At 33.7% G+C, this 13,927-nt stretch overlaps 2 protein-coding genes across 3 annotated transcripts in view; one reads left to right on the top strand and one right to left on the bottom strand.

The window, feature by feature from the left end:
• Positions 1-9,706, top strand: part of LOC106868148 (conserved oligomeric Golgi complex subunit 5) — a 38,324-nt gene extending 28,618 nt beyond the window's left edge. For both annotated transcript variants that reach the window (XM_014913279.2, XM_052966386.1), the window contains exons 17-23: positions 288-350; positions 1,965-2,068; positions 2,674-2,802; positions 3,829-4,014; positions 5,472-5,598; positions 7,675-7,754; positions 9,457-9,706. In XM_014913279.2, coding sequence (XP_014768765.1) covers positions 288-350; positions 1,965-2,068; positions 2,674-2,802; positions 3,829-4,014; positions 5,472-5,598; positions 7,675-7,754; positions 9,457-9,571 — 804 coding nt within the window. In that variant the 3' untranslated portion in view covers positions 9,572-9,706. The remainder of the gene's footprint in view (positions 1-287; positions 351-1,964; positions 2,069-2,673; positions 2,803-3,828; positions 4,015-5,471; positions 5,599-7,674; positions 7,755-9,456) is intronic.
• A 2,219-nt stretch (positions 9,707-11,925) lies between these two features.
• Positions 11,926-13,927, bottom strand: part of LOC106868154 (4-hydroxybenzoate polyprenyltransferase, mitochondrial) — a 20,989-nt gene continuing 18,987 nt past the window's right edge. The window contains exon 9 of the mRNA XM_014913289.2: positions 11,926-12,437. Coding sequence (XP_014768775.1) covers position 12,437 — 1 coding nt within the window. The 3' untranslated portion in view covers positions 11,926-12,436. The remainder of the gene's footprint in view (positions 12,438-13,927) is intronic.

The following is a 13,927-nucleotide window of genomic DNA, read 5'->3' on the forward strand; positions in this document are numbered from 1 at the left end:
GACGGAAACTGAAAGAAGCCCGTAAAAAAGTAGTAATGTTCTGTATTTTCAAAATGTAATATCTTTTTTTGTTTTTTGTAGTATAAAATTCATTTCTATTTTAATTATTAGCATAAGATAGAATCTGATAATTGTGTGTTCAGTATCTAACAAATGTTCTTTTGCTATGTTATGTGGAAATGGGATAAAATATATAAATACCAGTCTTACAGTGGGATGAAGTGAATCACATATATTCTTTTGATTTTATGGAAATGTCCCTATAGCTGTATTTATTTTTGTTACAGGTGATTTCTGGGTTGAACTTTTATCCTAGTGAAGCCCTAGAAAATTTGAATGAATCTTTGAAGGTTTGTATCAGTTTAGTTTATTTCATGTTGCTTTAGCTTTTCACTAATCCCTCCTCACCTGGGTCAAAAGTAGGTTTCACTTTTGGCTCACTGTTCTCAAGTGCAATAATAGTGCATTATCAACATTTTCCATCTGCTTTTTCATGCTGGCATGGATTGCACAGTTCTTCTCCAACACAGTGTCATGCCATTTGTCATTTCATTTATAGGTTCAACATCTTGAGAAGCACTTTCATCTTTTTTGCCTTTAACTTCCTCTTTTACAGGTTTCTTCCATTTGAATCTTTTGGTACTTGTTGCTTAACTATCATCTACCATATGCATTGGCTGCTCAGTCTTGTTTCTTTGTACACTACATCTAATTCTTCTAATATTCAGGTTTTCTCTCACCTCATTTGTGCTCTGCCATTCATGTACACCAACATTAAACATTCAGTGGAGCATGTGTGCTTCGTTTGTTTCCAATTTTCACATGTACTTTGCATTCATTGCTCATCTTGCTCTATCATACATTGCTCTTGGTACAAAAGCATCATACAATCTACTTTTACCACCCTATTCTTTACTCTGGCTACAAGACTTTCAAAACACCTTCATTCACTGCTGATTTGGTCATTTAGGTAACAAAAGTTATCAACTATTTCTATAGAGCCTACTGAGTATTAACCCTATTACTACATCTTCTTGGTATATCAGGAACAGCCTAATCTCAATCAAAAAGGAAAATAAAGTTAATGTTGCAACATTGTAGTTAAGTGTGTTTATGACACATTGTTAATATCATTCCCCATAACTGTTGTTTAGTTTTGTTTTTAATAAATAAAAAATGGACTTTTGCAATGAAATGAGCATATGATGAACCCAGCACTTCGTCTGATAAACAAGCATGGCTTAGACTCTTTACAGCTGATGTTTACTCTTGACATGAAAAGTTTATCCTTATGCAGACAATCAAACTGGTGAAAGTGGTGAGGAAAGTAGTGATTCAGGTGAACAAATATGGTAGTTGAGATAGGTCTATTGTTATTCTCCTGAATTTGTTTGTGATTCTGTTCATTAGATTATCTGCAATCGTTACTCTTGAGCTATGTAGAGAGTAAAGTTAGACACAGAGACAGTTAAAAAACTATTTATTTCATGGGTCACTTTCTGCTAACTATGCATGTCACATGAAGTCTTCCTTTCCTGTTAACCTGTCTCATTCCACAATATCTCTTGTAATTTACATTGGGAACATTATGAAATCCCTAGCTCCATTTTTTTTTCTATATATTTTGTTTGGCCATTTCCCAGTCTTTGCTAAATTTATTTTGAGGCTTTCCTTTCGTGTTTTGAATTTATTCTTCACTGGGTATTGTTTTTATTGTATTAGAATGGTAGATAGGAAATCAGTAAAATACTAGGCGGAACATATTGCAATACTTAACTTCCTTTACATCCTCAGTTCGATTCCTGTCCATGTTGACTTTTCCTTTTATCCTTCTGAGATGGATAAAATGTGTACCAGATTATAATGCTTCCCTCCTCCCTAAAAAGACCCCAACAAAACAAAAATCAATTTATGGGTTTTGTGCCTATGCTAGAGATCATTATTGTTACTACTACTTTTTTCAGGATGTTGTTATGCTGATGAGTTCAGGTATACAGCCATTGCTGTCATCTATCTCAGATGCACTGGAAGCTATCATATTAACCATTCACCAAGAAGATTTTTCTGGGTAAATATTGTTTAAAATATCTTTATCATGGCTTTTATACTGCTGCATGTATTTCTGAATCATTTGGATTTCTTTTAAAAGACTATTTGGTTAGAATTTTTTTTTTTAATGAATTAACATTATTTGTTCCCTTACTTTCAAGAATTCTTGACTTGTTTGTAAATTTTTCTACAAACAGCTTATTAAATCAATTAGTTATTTTAATATAAATATTTTATTTCAATGAGAGATGTTAGGAAGAGGGTTCATATTTGCCATATGTACCTCACTTCAGTTACATGGTTCTGATTTTTAAGGTTACAGCCATTTGGTGGTGGGGAGGGGGCGATAGATTGGCTCAGTTCTTTTAAAAGAGTTAAAGATAAGATTATAGACAATGGTTTGACACAAAGATAAAGTATTTTTGTATTAAGTTGATAATATAATATATTAATTCCTTAAAATTTCCTAAGTGATTAAAATAAAATAGAAAGAAAAATATTGATATGTAAATTTGATTCAAATGAAATGTTTAAAATTAAAAAAATTTTTTTAAATACATGCATCACATTTTGAAAATAGCATCCTGCTTCAGGTATAACTCTTGTGTTCTCTTTACATTTTAGTGATGCTCCAACCAGTACTGCTGTAGATGCTCCCTGTTCCCTGTACATGAAGGAACTACAGAGCTTTATTGCACGGGCACGCACTGACTATTTGTCACCGTTTACTTGTGCTGATTTCATCTTTAACAGGTAAATGTCATGTCACAATTTTCTCATTTCTACTACTTGTTTGACAAGTCAAGCTAGAGATTTATAGGCAAATCAAAATCAGATGAGAGAGAGACATTGGGCTTATGTATGTGAGAGAGATGATTGTATTGGTAGGGCTATGTCATGTAAACGGATGACATGTGTTGAATGAAAAATTTGTATGCATTGACAATGGAAGGTACTTATGGTACAAGTAGTTGTGAATTTAGATCTCAGAATCTTGGGCTTCAAAGACAAAGTTGTTATATACTGATGCAGACTAGAACAATTCATACAGTCAGACTTGCTGAAATCACTTAAGAGATTTTGCATATGTCAGAATGAAAAAATAACTTTTGTTATTATATGAAAATCTACTATTTTCTGTATAAAGATGAAATTTTATGCTTTTAGCTTCCACTTTAGAAATGATCAAATTTCTTTAGTATTTACTTTGGTTCAACAAAATATGTTCCTCTATCTCACATACGCAATTCTGCATTTAGTAGAATATATAATTTAAAATATTGTTTTTTTTGTGAAAATTCACCATCCTCATTATGTGTTTAGAAATTTGTAGTCCATTCAAATTCATTTTCTAAAATTCTAAAGTTTTTTTTTCGCTCCAAAATGTGTTCAAATATGGCTCTGTGTTTAAGAAGTTCACCATGGGCACATGTCTCTTAGAACTGCATTGCTTCTATCAAAGCCTCTAGGGTGGAATTTTGTAAACCCTAACTGTATGGAAGCCCAGTGGAGCAATTGTTCCTGTTTTTGTGTAATAGACATAGTTTGTTACTTGGGTTAAATGTCACCATTTGATCCTTGTATATCTCTAGTGAAGTCCACTCTCTTGCAAGTATTTAAAGCAATTAGAAAGGCCAACTTTTTCCCATGGAGGTCCTGAAAAAAGGTCTTGGGCATGGCTCTTCCACTCCCAACTAAGTCATTAAAAAAAGTATCAATACAAAAGAAGGGGAAAAAAATTGTGAAAATACACTCTTTCATGTTATTGTTTTATTGCAGTATAAATGGAGTTTGTTGTCGATGTATTGAACTGTTTGTGCGACATGCTTGCTTAATTCGGCCTCTGGGAGATGGTGGGAAAATGAAACTTGCATCAGATTTTGCTCAAATGGAAAGTGCTCTTTCTCCATTTTGTCATCGTCCATCTGATCTAGGTCGACCCTATCGTCTTCTCAGAGCTTTCAGGTTTGTTTTAGCTACCTTTTCTTCAACTAATTGCAGCCTTGAGTGTAAAACAGAAAAGTTTTTAAATTTGTTTTTCTTTATGTATCTAATCAAATAAATTTGAAACCTTGTTATAATTACTGATCTAAGATATTTAATTCATTATTCTGAGCTAGTAAGTTTTGTTAATTGGTTTAAAATTGTACAAAGAAACAACAAACAGAGACAGGTTAGTTTACATAAGATTCAGTGTCATAATATAAGATATAATATTTTTTATGTTACTGATTCTTATAAACTTAGTCTACAATACCTTGTAAAACAATTTCTTTTAGCTTCAAAATCATGTTTAGAATATATATATACTCTTTTACTTGTTTCAGTCAATTGACTGTGGCCATGCTGGAGCACCGCCTTTAGTCGAGTAAATCGACCCCAGGACTTATTCTTTGGAAGCCTAGTACTTATTCTATCGGTCTCTTTTTGCCGAACTGCTAAGTTACAGGGACGTAAACACACCAACATCGGTTGTTAAGCGATGTTGGGGGGACAAACACATACACACATACATATATATATATATATACATATATACGACAGGCTTCTTTCAGTTTCCATTCACCAAATCCACTCACAAGGCTTTGGTCGGCCCGAGGCTATAGTAGAAGACACTTGCCCAAGGTGCCACGCCGTGGGACTGAACCCGGAACCATGTGGTTGGTAAGCAAGCTACTCATCACACAGCCACTCCTACGCCTATATATATATATCCAAAGTTTTAAATTTTTACATTTAAGAGAGAGATTTGATGCTAATATCCATATCAATGTTATTTATTCCTATGTCAACATTTCTGTATAAAGCTATATTTGACCCTAAATTAGATCCCTAAGGAGTCTAATTTAGATTTTTTTGTGGTGAAATCTCCTGCTATATTAGTAACGATTACATAGTTTACTTTGAAAAATTATATATATATATATATATATATATATATATTAATATGATTTTGGAACTAAAAATAGAAATTTTGTGGAAATATAAGAGAGATATCCACAATTAGAAATAACATCTTGCAGATTATAAGATAAATATTTGAAAGAAAAGTTTTCATATTATATGATATACTTGTAGCATGTTCCTTGTCTTGTGAATGTTCACAAATAACTTAAATAGCATCAGTGATTAAAAAATATTTTATCTTACTCTTGTTTCCATTTCAAAACTGATTTTCTTTGATTACTTAAAGATATACATATACAATCAATAATGTAAAGTATATGCTGAACCGTATTGAAACAGGTTACAGAAGTGTTATAAAACACTCTGAAGGAATGCAGAAATAGACAGTCAGTATGTGTCTGATTATTGACAAAGATGTCTCTTCTAATATTTAACCCTTTTTTATTAGTGTCATAACACTGATTTTAATTGTATGAAATTAAATTTTAATTGAAGAATTCCTTTTTTGTTTTCAGGCCATTATTATTCCAGTCTAGTGAACATATTTCCAGAAGTCCTGTCCTTGGTGATGTCATTCCTTATAGTTTGGTTTTGAGCTTCTTATTTGCTAGAGCTCCTGCAGAACTTACATCTCCTCATCAGGTATATATAAATATATCCTTTTTTTGTTTAAGATATTCCTTAAATATTTTGTTTTCTTCAAAAAATATATAATAATAATAATAACAACTAGCTGGACCCATGAAAAACATAAAAAATGTAAGCATCTGTAAACAGTGTACTGGTGCCATGAGAAATGTTTGTATATTATGACTGTCTGTCTTTGCGTTCTGAGTTCAAATTCTGCCGAGGTTGATTTTGCCTTTCATCCTTTTGGGGTTGATAAATTAAGTACCAGTTGTGTACTGGGGTTGATCTAATCAACTGGCCCCCTCCCCACAAAAATTTCAGGCCTAGAAAAGTATATTGTGACAGTTACAGAATATAGAAAGTAATGTAATACCAATGCCTATATAATCCAACCAAAATATCTCAGTTACACAAATGTAAACAGAATTACTATTAACCTTAAAATACATTGTACATATTCAGAGAACCTTCTTGGTTTAGTGGTGCAGAACGTTTTTCTGATATTCTTTTACTTGTTTCAGTCATTTGACAGTGGCCATGCTGGGGCACCACCCTTTAGTTGAAGAAATTGACCCCTAGACTTATTCCCTGTAAGCCTGGTGCTTATTCTATTAGTCTTTTCTGCTGAATACCTAAATTATAGGGATGCAAATGCACCAACATTAGTTGTCAAGCAATAGTGGTGGTGAGACAAACACTGACACATACATACATACATGTGATAGGCCTGGAGGTAGTGGTGATGCTAGTTGGTGTGATTTTATGGTTTGCCGAGAGAGAGATCCAGCGGGCCCCTAACTGGTTCCCCGATCTTAAAGATGCAATGTGGATGTGTAATGATGACACATCAACAGATGTCCCAGAAATTCTAACTTAAAAAATATAGAAAGATAAAGACAACATTGTATTCCAAAGCTAAAAGATGTTTTTTAGCTGAGGTGTAATTTTATAATGAAAACAAATTCAAAATTTAAATTTTGGAGCAAAGCACCATGTTTTTTGGTGTATGGCTGCAGTTGAAATGGGTTAAAACAAATGTGTATGTGTGTGTGGTTGGGCCTTTAATAGCAGTTTTAAGGTCAGTTGAAGAAAGGAATTCAAAACGGCAACATGCACAATCATATACATACAAACATACACAAACGCGTACCTAGAGAGAGAGAGAGAGAGAGAGAGAGAGACAGTAAGTGTCAAATAGTCCACAATGAAGTCTTCATCTCTTTCTCTCTCTCTCTCTATTCCTACCTGTTGCTTTGCCACTGACTGGAATTGTTTTAGTTGTCTTCAAGCTCTTTCTCTCTCAGTTTTTCAATAAATGTCCAAAATGGTTCAGTGTTTCAATTGAAAAACATACACAATGTATTAGACAGTTTTTGTTTAGGATAGGTATCCAATATTTGCTGTGGTTAAAAACACAAAACAAACACCATCTTCCTTTGAGTCACCACTCACTCCTCTCTCATATGTATATATGTCTCAAGTTGTAGCTGTAATTCAAAGGGGCCAGCCTTGTCATATTCTGTGTGAGGCTGAATCTGCCTGAGACCTATGTTAATGTTATACATGTCTGTGGAGTACTCAGCCGTTTGTGAGTTAATTTTATCCTCATGTGGTAATGAAAAGTGAAATTGACATCCAATATTTGCTGTGTGTATGTATCTATGTATGAACTTTTCTTTGGATTTATGGACCTACTGTCTCTCACTTTCTCTTTCATTTCCTTTGTGTCCCTCTTCCTTCCCGCTTTTGATTTAACAGTGTGTATGTGTATCTACTTCTCTTATGATGAACGCCGTCACCACTCACTGTCCCTTTCACTCTCACTCTCTTACTTCCTCTGTCTCACATTGCCACTTCTTTGAAGTAAGTGTGATGCACACAACATGCACAAAAACAAAAAGTTAGCGTATTAATATTGATAATAATCCCTCTATTTTATGCCAAAGTGTACATTTGCCATTGGTTTTAAACTTTCAGGTGAGCTGTCTTTTATTATGGAGTAATATAAAATGTTTCTTAATCTTTTAAAAGCAAAATTAAATATATTAAGTCATCAACTTTACCAGTAATTAATTACTTCTGTTTCAGAATGCTGACTGGTCAGTGAGTTATTATTCCCAATGGTTAGATAATCACACATCAGAAAAAGATAGACTCACATTTATTAAGTAAGTTTCTTTTGTGCATTCCTAGAAGTGTGTCATTTTCTTTTTCTAATTTATGGGTCAGCAAACCATGAATTCTGACCCATTGCTTCATTTCAACTGACCTGGCAAATTCATTGGATATGTGATGTTGCATGCAAGTTCTTTGTTTTCTGTATGTCTGTGGTAGGCAAAAAAATACAGTATTGAAAATGGAGCAAAAGGGTTATATGCAGTGGCTTTAAATGAAGCAGTGTTTTATATTAATACAGAAAAAAATTTCCCTAGGTGGGAGATTTTACATATTTTCATGTTCCTAAATGAATAGAGCAATAGACACCAACAGTGTTTCATATGTTGCTTATAAATGAGGAAATGACAGTAAAAGTGTTTACTTATCTGTTGCAGAAAGCAAGTAAACTGGCTGGTGCCACAATTTAAAAATATCAACATATTCACTTGTCTATCTATACTTTCAACAGTGTTTTTCATATCTCATTGAAAATGTGAAGGCATTAAAAAATTTTTTTTCAAAATCCATCTGATTTGCATTATTGAAGAACTTCTGCCAAGATCATCAGCTTGAAGTTATTGATCTGCAGCCAAAGGAGATGTTAAAAGACTAGTACAAATGGGAAACCTAGATCAACTTTTAAGAGTTTAGCATTTAGCACATAATATTTATGTAAAAAAAAAACATTTTTGAAGTTGAATTATGTTAAATTGGCTAACCATTTTCAGTCAGTTTTGAATATAAGAACACAAAATTTGAACTGCAGTCTGATTATAGGGTCTTCTGCCCACCAAGATTTCATAGTCTTCATTGAGTGATATTACAAGGAAGTTTAAGGTGTCAAGCTGGCAGAATCGTTAGCACTCTCAGCGAAATGCTTAGAGGCATTTTGTCCATCTTCACACTCTGAATTCAACTTTGCCTTTCATCTTTTCGGGGTTAGTAAAATAAGTACTAGTTGATCACTGGGGTCAATGTAACTGACGTAGCGCCTCCCCCGAAATTGCTGGCCTTGTGCCAAAATTTGAAATATATATTACAGGGACATTTATCAAGGTACATACTCTTATAATGTAAAATATTAAAGTAATTAAACAAGTCATGTCTATTGCTTAGTATGATTATAGTTTAACTTTTTATTAACCTCAGCCTGTAAAGCATAAAAATATTCCCAATTTGTTCTCCTTCCCCCAAAAGTTTGCTAACACCTATTTTACTGACTAGATCATTTCAGTAGCAGAATAAATTTTCATTTTAAAGTAAAGTTAAATATTTTCTATTGATATTGGGTATTTTATTTGAAAACATTAAATGGATTTGTAAAAGTTAAGAAGATATCCACATAACTCTTTTACATGATATTTATTGTGATTTATAACTGTCTTCCACATCATGGAAAATACACTGAAATATATTTAAGAGGCTAAAAGCTGCCAAAAACTGGTTATTTCCTGATATTGATGAGAAGGAATAGTATGATGCATATTGGTAGGATTAAGTACCAAGAAGTAGTAGAAGAAGAGGGTAGGAAGTCTTGTACTGAAGTAATCACAAGATCTTGACAAGTTAGGTATGACAGATAAAATGACGATGCTACCTATATGTGTGTGTGTAACCTGAATACTTTTACCATTTTTGATGAATTTCAGAATAAATATTAACACCTTGTATTTGAATGATGCTATAGGGTGATATTTTCATTATCTTTTACAGAGGTGCACTGGAAGCCTATGTACAGCAGGTTAAATGTCGTCAGGGCAAGAAGTTTGCCGACATATATCCTGTTATGTTAGAATTGCTTCAACAAGGTCTTCAACAAGCAACCTGACATAGAAGAAAACTATTTTTAAACAGTCAAAATTGTGGGTGAAAAACAGAAAGGGAGTTACATATGTATCTTGTTGAGGGGGAAAAACTTGTTTATTTATTTTTTGTATCATTAAATAAAATTTTGTGTAACATTTTCTGTTGTTTTAATTTCTTTAGTTATAATTGCGGTAAGCCTTGCCACATGCTGTGACTTTATGAAGTACTTCTTGGTCTGTTATAGCTTCATGTTCATTCATTTCTAGGTGAACAAGTATTCTAAGTGATCACTAACATCATCATCATTTAACACCCGTTTTCCATGCTAGCATGGGTTGGATGGTTTGACAGGAGATGGCCAGTCAGAGAGCTGTCCAGGCTCCACTTATCTGTTTTGGCATGTTTTCTTTGGTTGGATGCCCTTTGTAATGCCAACAAATTTAGTGTGTTGGGTGCCTTTTACATGCCACTGGCATAGGATCATTTAATGTCTGTTTTCCACGCTGTCATGGGTTGGACGGTGCTGCATGCTTTGCGGCTCCACGAACCTCAATATCTCTCTCGTCAATTTTGATTCTCATCTTCATTCCTTTGTTTTACAAATTTTTCATGTTAGTATGAGTTAGACAATTGTGCTATTGCGGCTGGATACCATTCCTGATGCTAACCTTTACCTGTTTTTCAAGAAAGAGATCTCTTTTTCGACATAGCTGCAAAGCAATAAAGTAAGCAGGCAATTTATTGACAAGAGAAATGTCAACAGAGCACCATGCAAACATTGACACACATACATAAATGGCTTTGTTTGATCTTGAGTTGTAGTAAAAGATACATGCCCAAGGTGCCACATAGTGGAACTGAAGCTGAACTGAAACCTCGTGACTAAGAAGCAAACTTCTTAATCACACAGACAAACCTGTGGCTATTTTAAATACATCTATTTCTCTAACATTTCTAGGAAAGATTAATTATTGTTATGAATTTAGTATTTCAAATAGTAAAAACATGCTCTGAAGGAATCTTGTATCCTTTACTTGTTTCACTTATTAGACTGTAGCCATACTGGGGCACTACCTTGAATAAATTGACTCTCATACTTTTTTTTAAAGCCTGGTGCTTATTCTATTGATCTTTTTAGTTATGGGGATGTAAACACAAATTTCAAAGACACACACGTATAAACTGGCACTCCGTTGGTTATGACAATGGATCCAATCAATGGAACAGCCTGCTTGTGAAATTAATATGCATGTGGCTGAGTACTCGACAGACTCGTGTACCCTGAATGTAGTTCTCAGGAAGATTCAGCGTGACACAGTATGTGACAAAGCTGGTCCTTTGAAATACAGGTACTACTTATTTTTGCCAGGTGAGTGGACTGGAGAAATGTGAAATAAAGTGACTTACTCAAGGACACAATGCATCGCCTGGAATAGAACGCACAACCTAACGATTATGAGCCGAATACCCTAACCACTAAGCCACATACCTTCGCTACATGCATATATATTTGTATGTATGTATGTATATATATATATATGAAAGATAGTCATTGGAATACATTTATATTCATGAATAATATGAAATATTTGTTATCAAAATTAGCAGGTCACAAGCATATTAAAATATGACATTTCAAATTACTCCTTGTTTGAAACAAAGCCTAAAATATTGATTTCAAATTTTGGCACAATTACATCGACTCCAGTGCTCAACTGGTACTTGTTTTATCGACCCTGAAGTGATGAAATGCAAAGTCGACCTCAGCAAAATCTGAACTCAGAATGTGAAGACATACAGAATGTTGTTAAGCATTTTGCCCAGCATACTAATGCTTCTGCCAGCTCACTGCCCTGACAAAGCTGAAGATATTGCCTGTAAAATTTTTAAGTAAATCACAAAACTGTAATAATCATTAAAAATATCAACAGAAATATAAACTACAGAGACAGGGTAGATTTATATATATATATATATATATATATATGATGGGCTTCTTTCAGTTTCCGTCTACCAAATCCACTCACAAGGCTTTGGTCAGCCCAGAGCTATAGCAGAAGACACTTGTCCGAAGTGCTACACAGTGGGACTGAACCTGAAACCATACTTCTTATGGAAAGCATACTTCTTATCGTAAGTCTTTTCTTCTGCAGTGATTAAATCCTTTACTTTATATGATATTTGCTTCCTGGATCTATAAAGATTCTTTGTGTGGTTACAGAACTTAAATTTAACAGCATGTATCAGCTTGTAAGTTCCACTTCCTGTAATTTTCTTCCCAGCATTTTGTGCCATTTCAAGATTCAAGAAAATTTATAAAATATATATTAGTTGTATAGATTTTTGAAAATGTTTTCTCTTAATAATAAAACATGGTTATATTTTGAAAGAAAAGTTTATTGCAATAAATATAATTGATATCAATAAGGAAATATATACCAAGGAATAAATTAATCCTTTAGCATTCAGATTATTGTCAAATGTAATGCTTATTTATTCATATTGTTTTTGAATTAATCATGCAGTATCTCACAGCTTCAAGATTTTGATGATGGATTGTTTCTTTTAAGAATGACATTGTGGGGGTAGGTGTGAGAGGTCAGATCTGTCTGATTTGAAAATAAAACAAGTAGAATATTTGGGCTAAATGTGGCTGGTTTAAATGCTAAAAAGTTAAAGCTTTATTAAACACATCACTGAAAACTAGTTCTATATTACTTTGTGTATTGAAAGGCAGGTTGAATAGTCTTGTAACTGATGCAAAAGCATGTTTGTTTTGTATTTTTTTAAAAGCTTGGTGAGGAGAATGGATTGTTTATAATTTTCACAGCCTCTTGAAAACAATGAAATCAATGCAGTTTATGTTCAACTGTGCTGTAAGTTGACATCTAGAAAAATGTGGGTAGGGAGAGGAAGGATGGTTATTTTTAAGTAACATTCATGAAATTTGGTAAAAGCAAAGCAAATTGAGCTTGAATAAATGAAGATGAGATTCAAAATGCAATTTTTCATCTTCCTTTTGATACACAATGGCTGTGAGCTGATGGCCTACATGGTCATACATTCATACTTCTATCTATTACAAGACAAATATCTAATTCTTTTTTGTATTATACAAGAGAGTAGATGAGTTAGAGTTCCTGTAAGTAGCATAGATTGAATTCTGGTGTGGTATTCTCAGTATAAATAGTATGTTGTCTCTATATCCCCCCCACTCCCTAAACTTGGGAACCAGGATTCTGTTTGGGGTAGTAGATATATTCCAACTGTACCCGTTAACTTTGCTGAATCACTTAACCCAATTGTTATGTCAAAATATTCTTCCCTATCTGAACAGGGTCACAGTTTGTCTCCGTATTCTATTATGGTGCCCTGAGCCGCTTATATAACTATTTCCTCTCTAGTCAAGTCTGAGTTACTTTTAGCGAATAAGGGTGCCTTGTTCAAAACTACTGGATTTATTAAGGGGTAATAGTTCAATATATCCAGTTTTATAAATTTAGCCTGCTTTTTATTCTCTAAGTTATTAAACCATGTAATTACCTCTGTAGTTAGACCATAATCTGAGTTTACTCATACATTTTAATTTTGGTATTATTATCTCCGGCCTTAGCGAAGGCAGAGGTATTGTTTTCAGTTGTATTTGTTTGTCTGTGGACAAGATATCTCAAAAACTACGGGATGAATTTGGATGAAACTTTCAGGGATGTTTGGCCTTGTGACTGGCATGAACTGATTAGATTTTGGTTCTCCAAACATGGCATATCAACATGGACTTGCAGTTCATCGTAGACCCTTATTCTTGTATTATGTATATTACCAGCTACATGAAAAGCGAAAGGGCTATGAGTGAGCTGCTGAAAAAGGTGGTAGAAGGAAACAGAGGAGAGGACTTGAAATCAAAACTGAGAAAAGTCAGGTCATCATTCTTGAACAACAGGGAGGTCAGCATCTAGGATCTTCTCTTTCTATCTTATATACGCTAGTTAAATACAATCCAATCTATTTATCATTCACTCTATGCTGAATTGTGGTACAGCATGGGCAGATTACTGAAATCCAACGAACATTTATGCAGATATAACAGTTTAAAGGATAAGCCTATTATAATGGATAATACTAAGTGGACTTTTCCTTTTTCTCTTTCTTTTTTCTTTGTGATGTAATCTTGGGACTGAAAATGTTTGCGGCTGAAGATAACTTTAAACCATCCTTTATATCAACAATATATACTGATGTAATGACAGTTTGTGTATAAAGCTTGAAACATGTGTACCGCGATATCCTTTGTGTTCTGTTTTCAATTTACGTTTATATATATATAAGCATCAGTTGTGGTGTGCAAGAGAGACGATTGCGCTGGTATGGACATGTGGTG

This window comes from Octopus bimaculoides, chromosome 3 (genome assembly GCF_001194135.2).
Source record: "Octopus bimaculoides isolate UCB-OBI-ISO-001 chromosome 3, ASM119413v2, whole genome shotgun sequence".
In the NCBI taxonomy this organism is placed as follows: domain Eukaryota; kingdom Metazoa; phylum Mollusca; class Cephalopoda; order Octopoda; family Octopodidae; genus Octopus; species Octopus bimaculoides.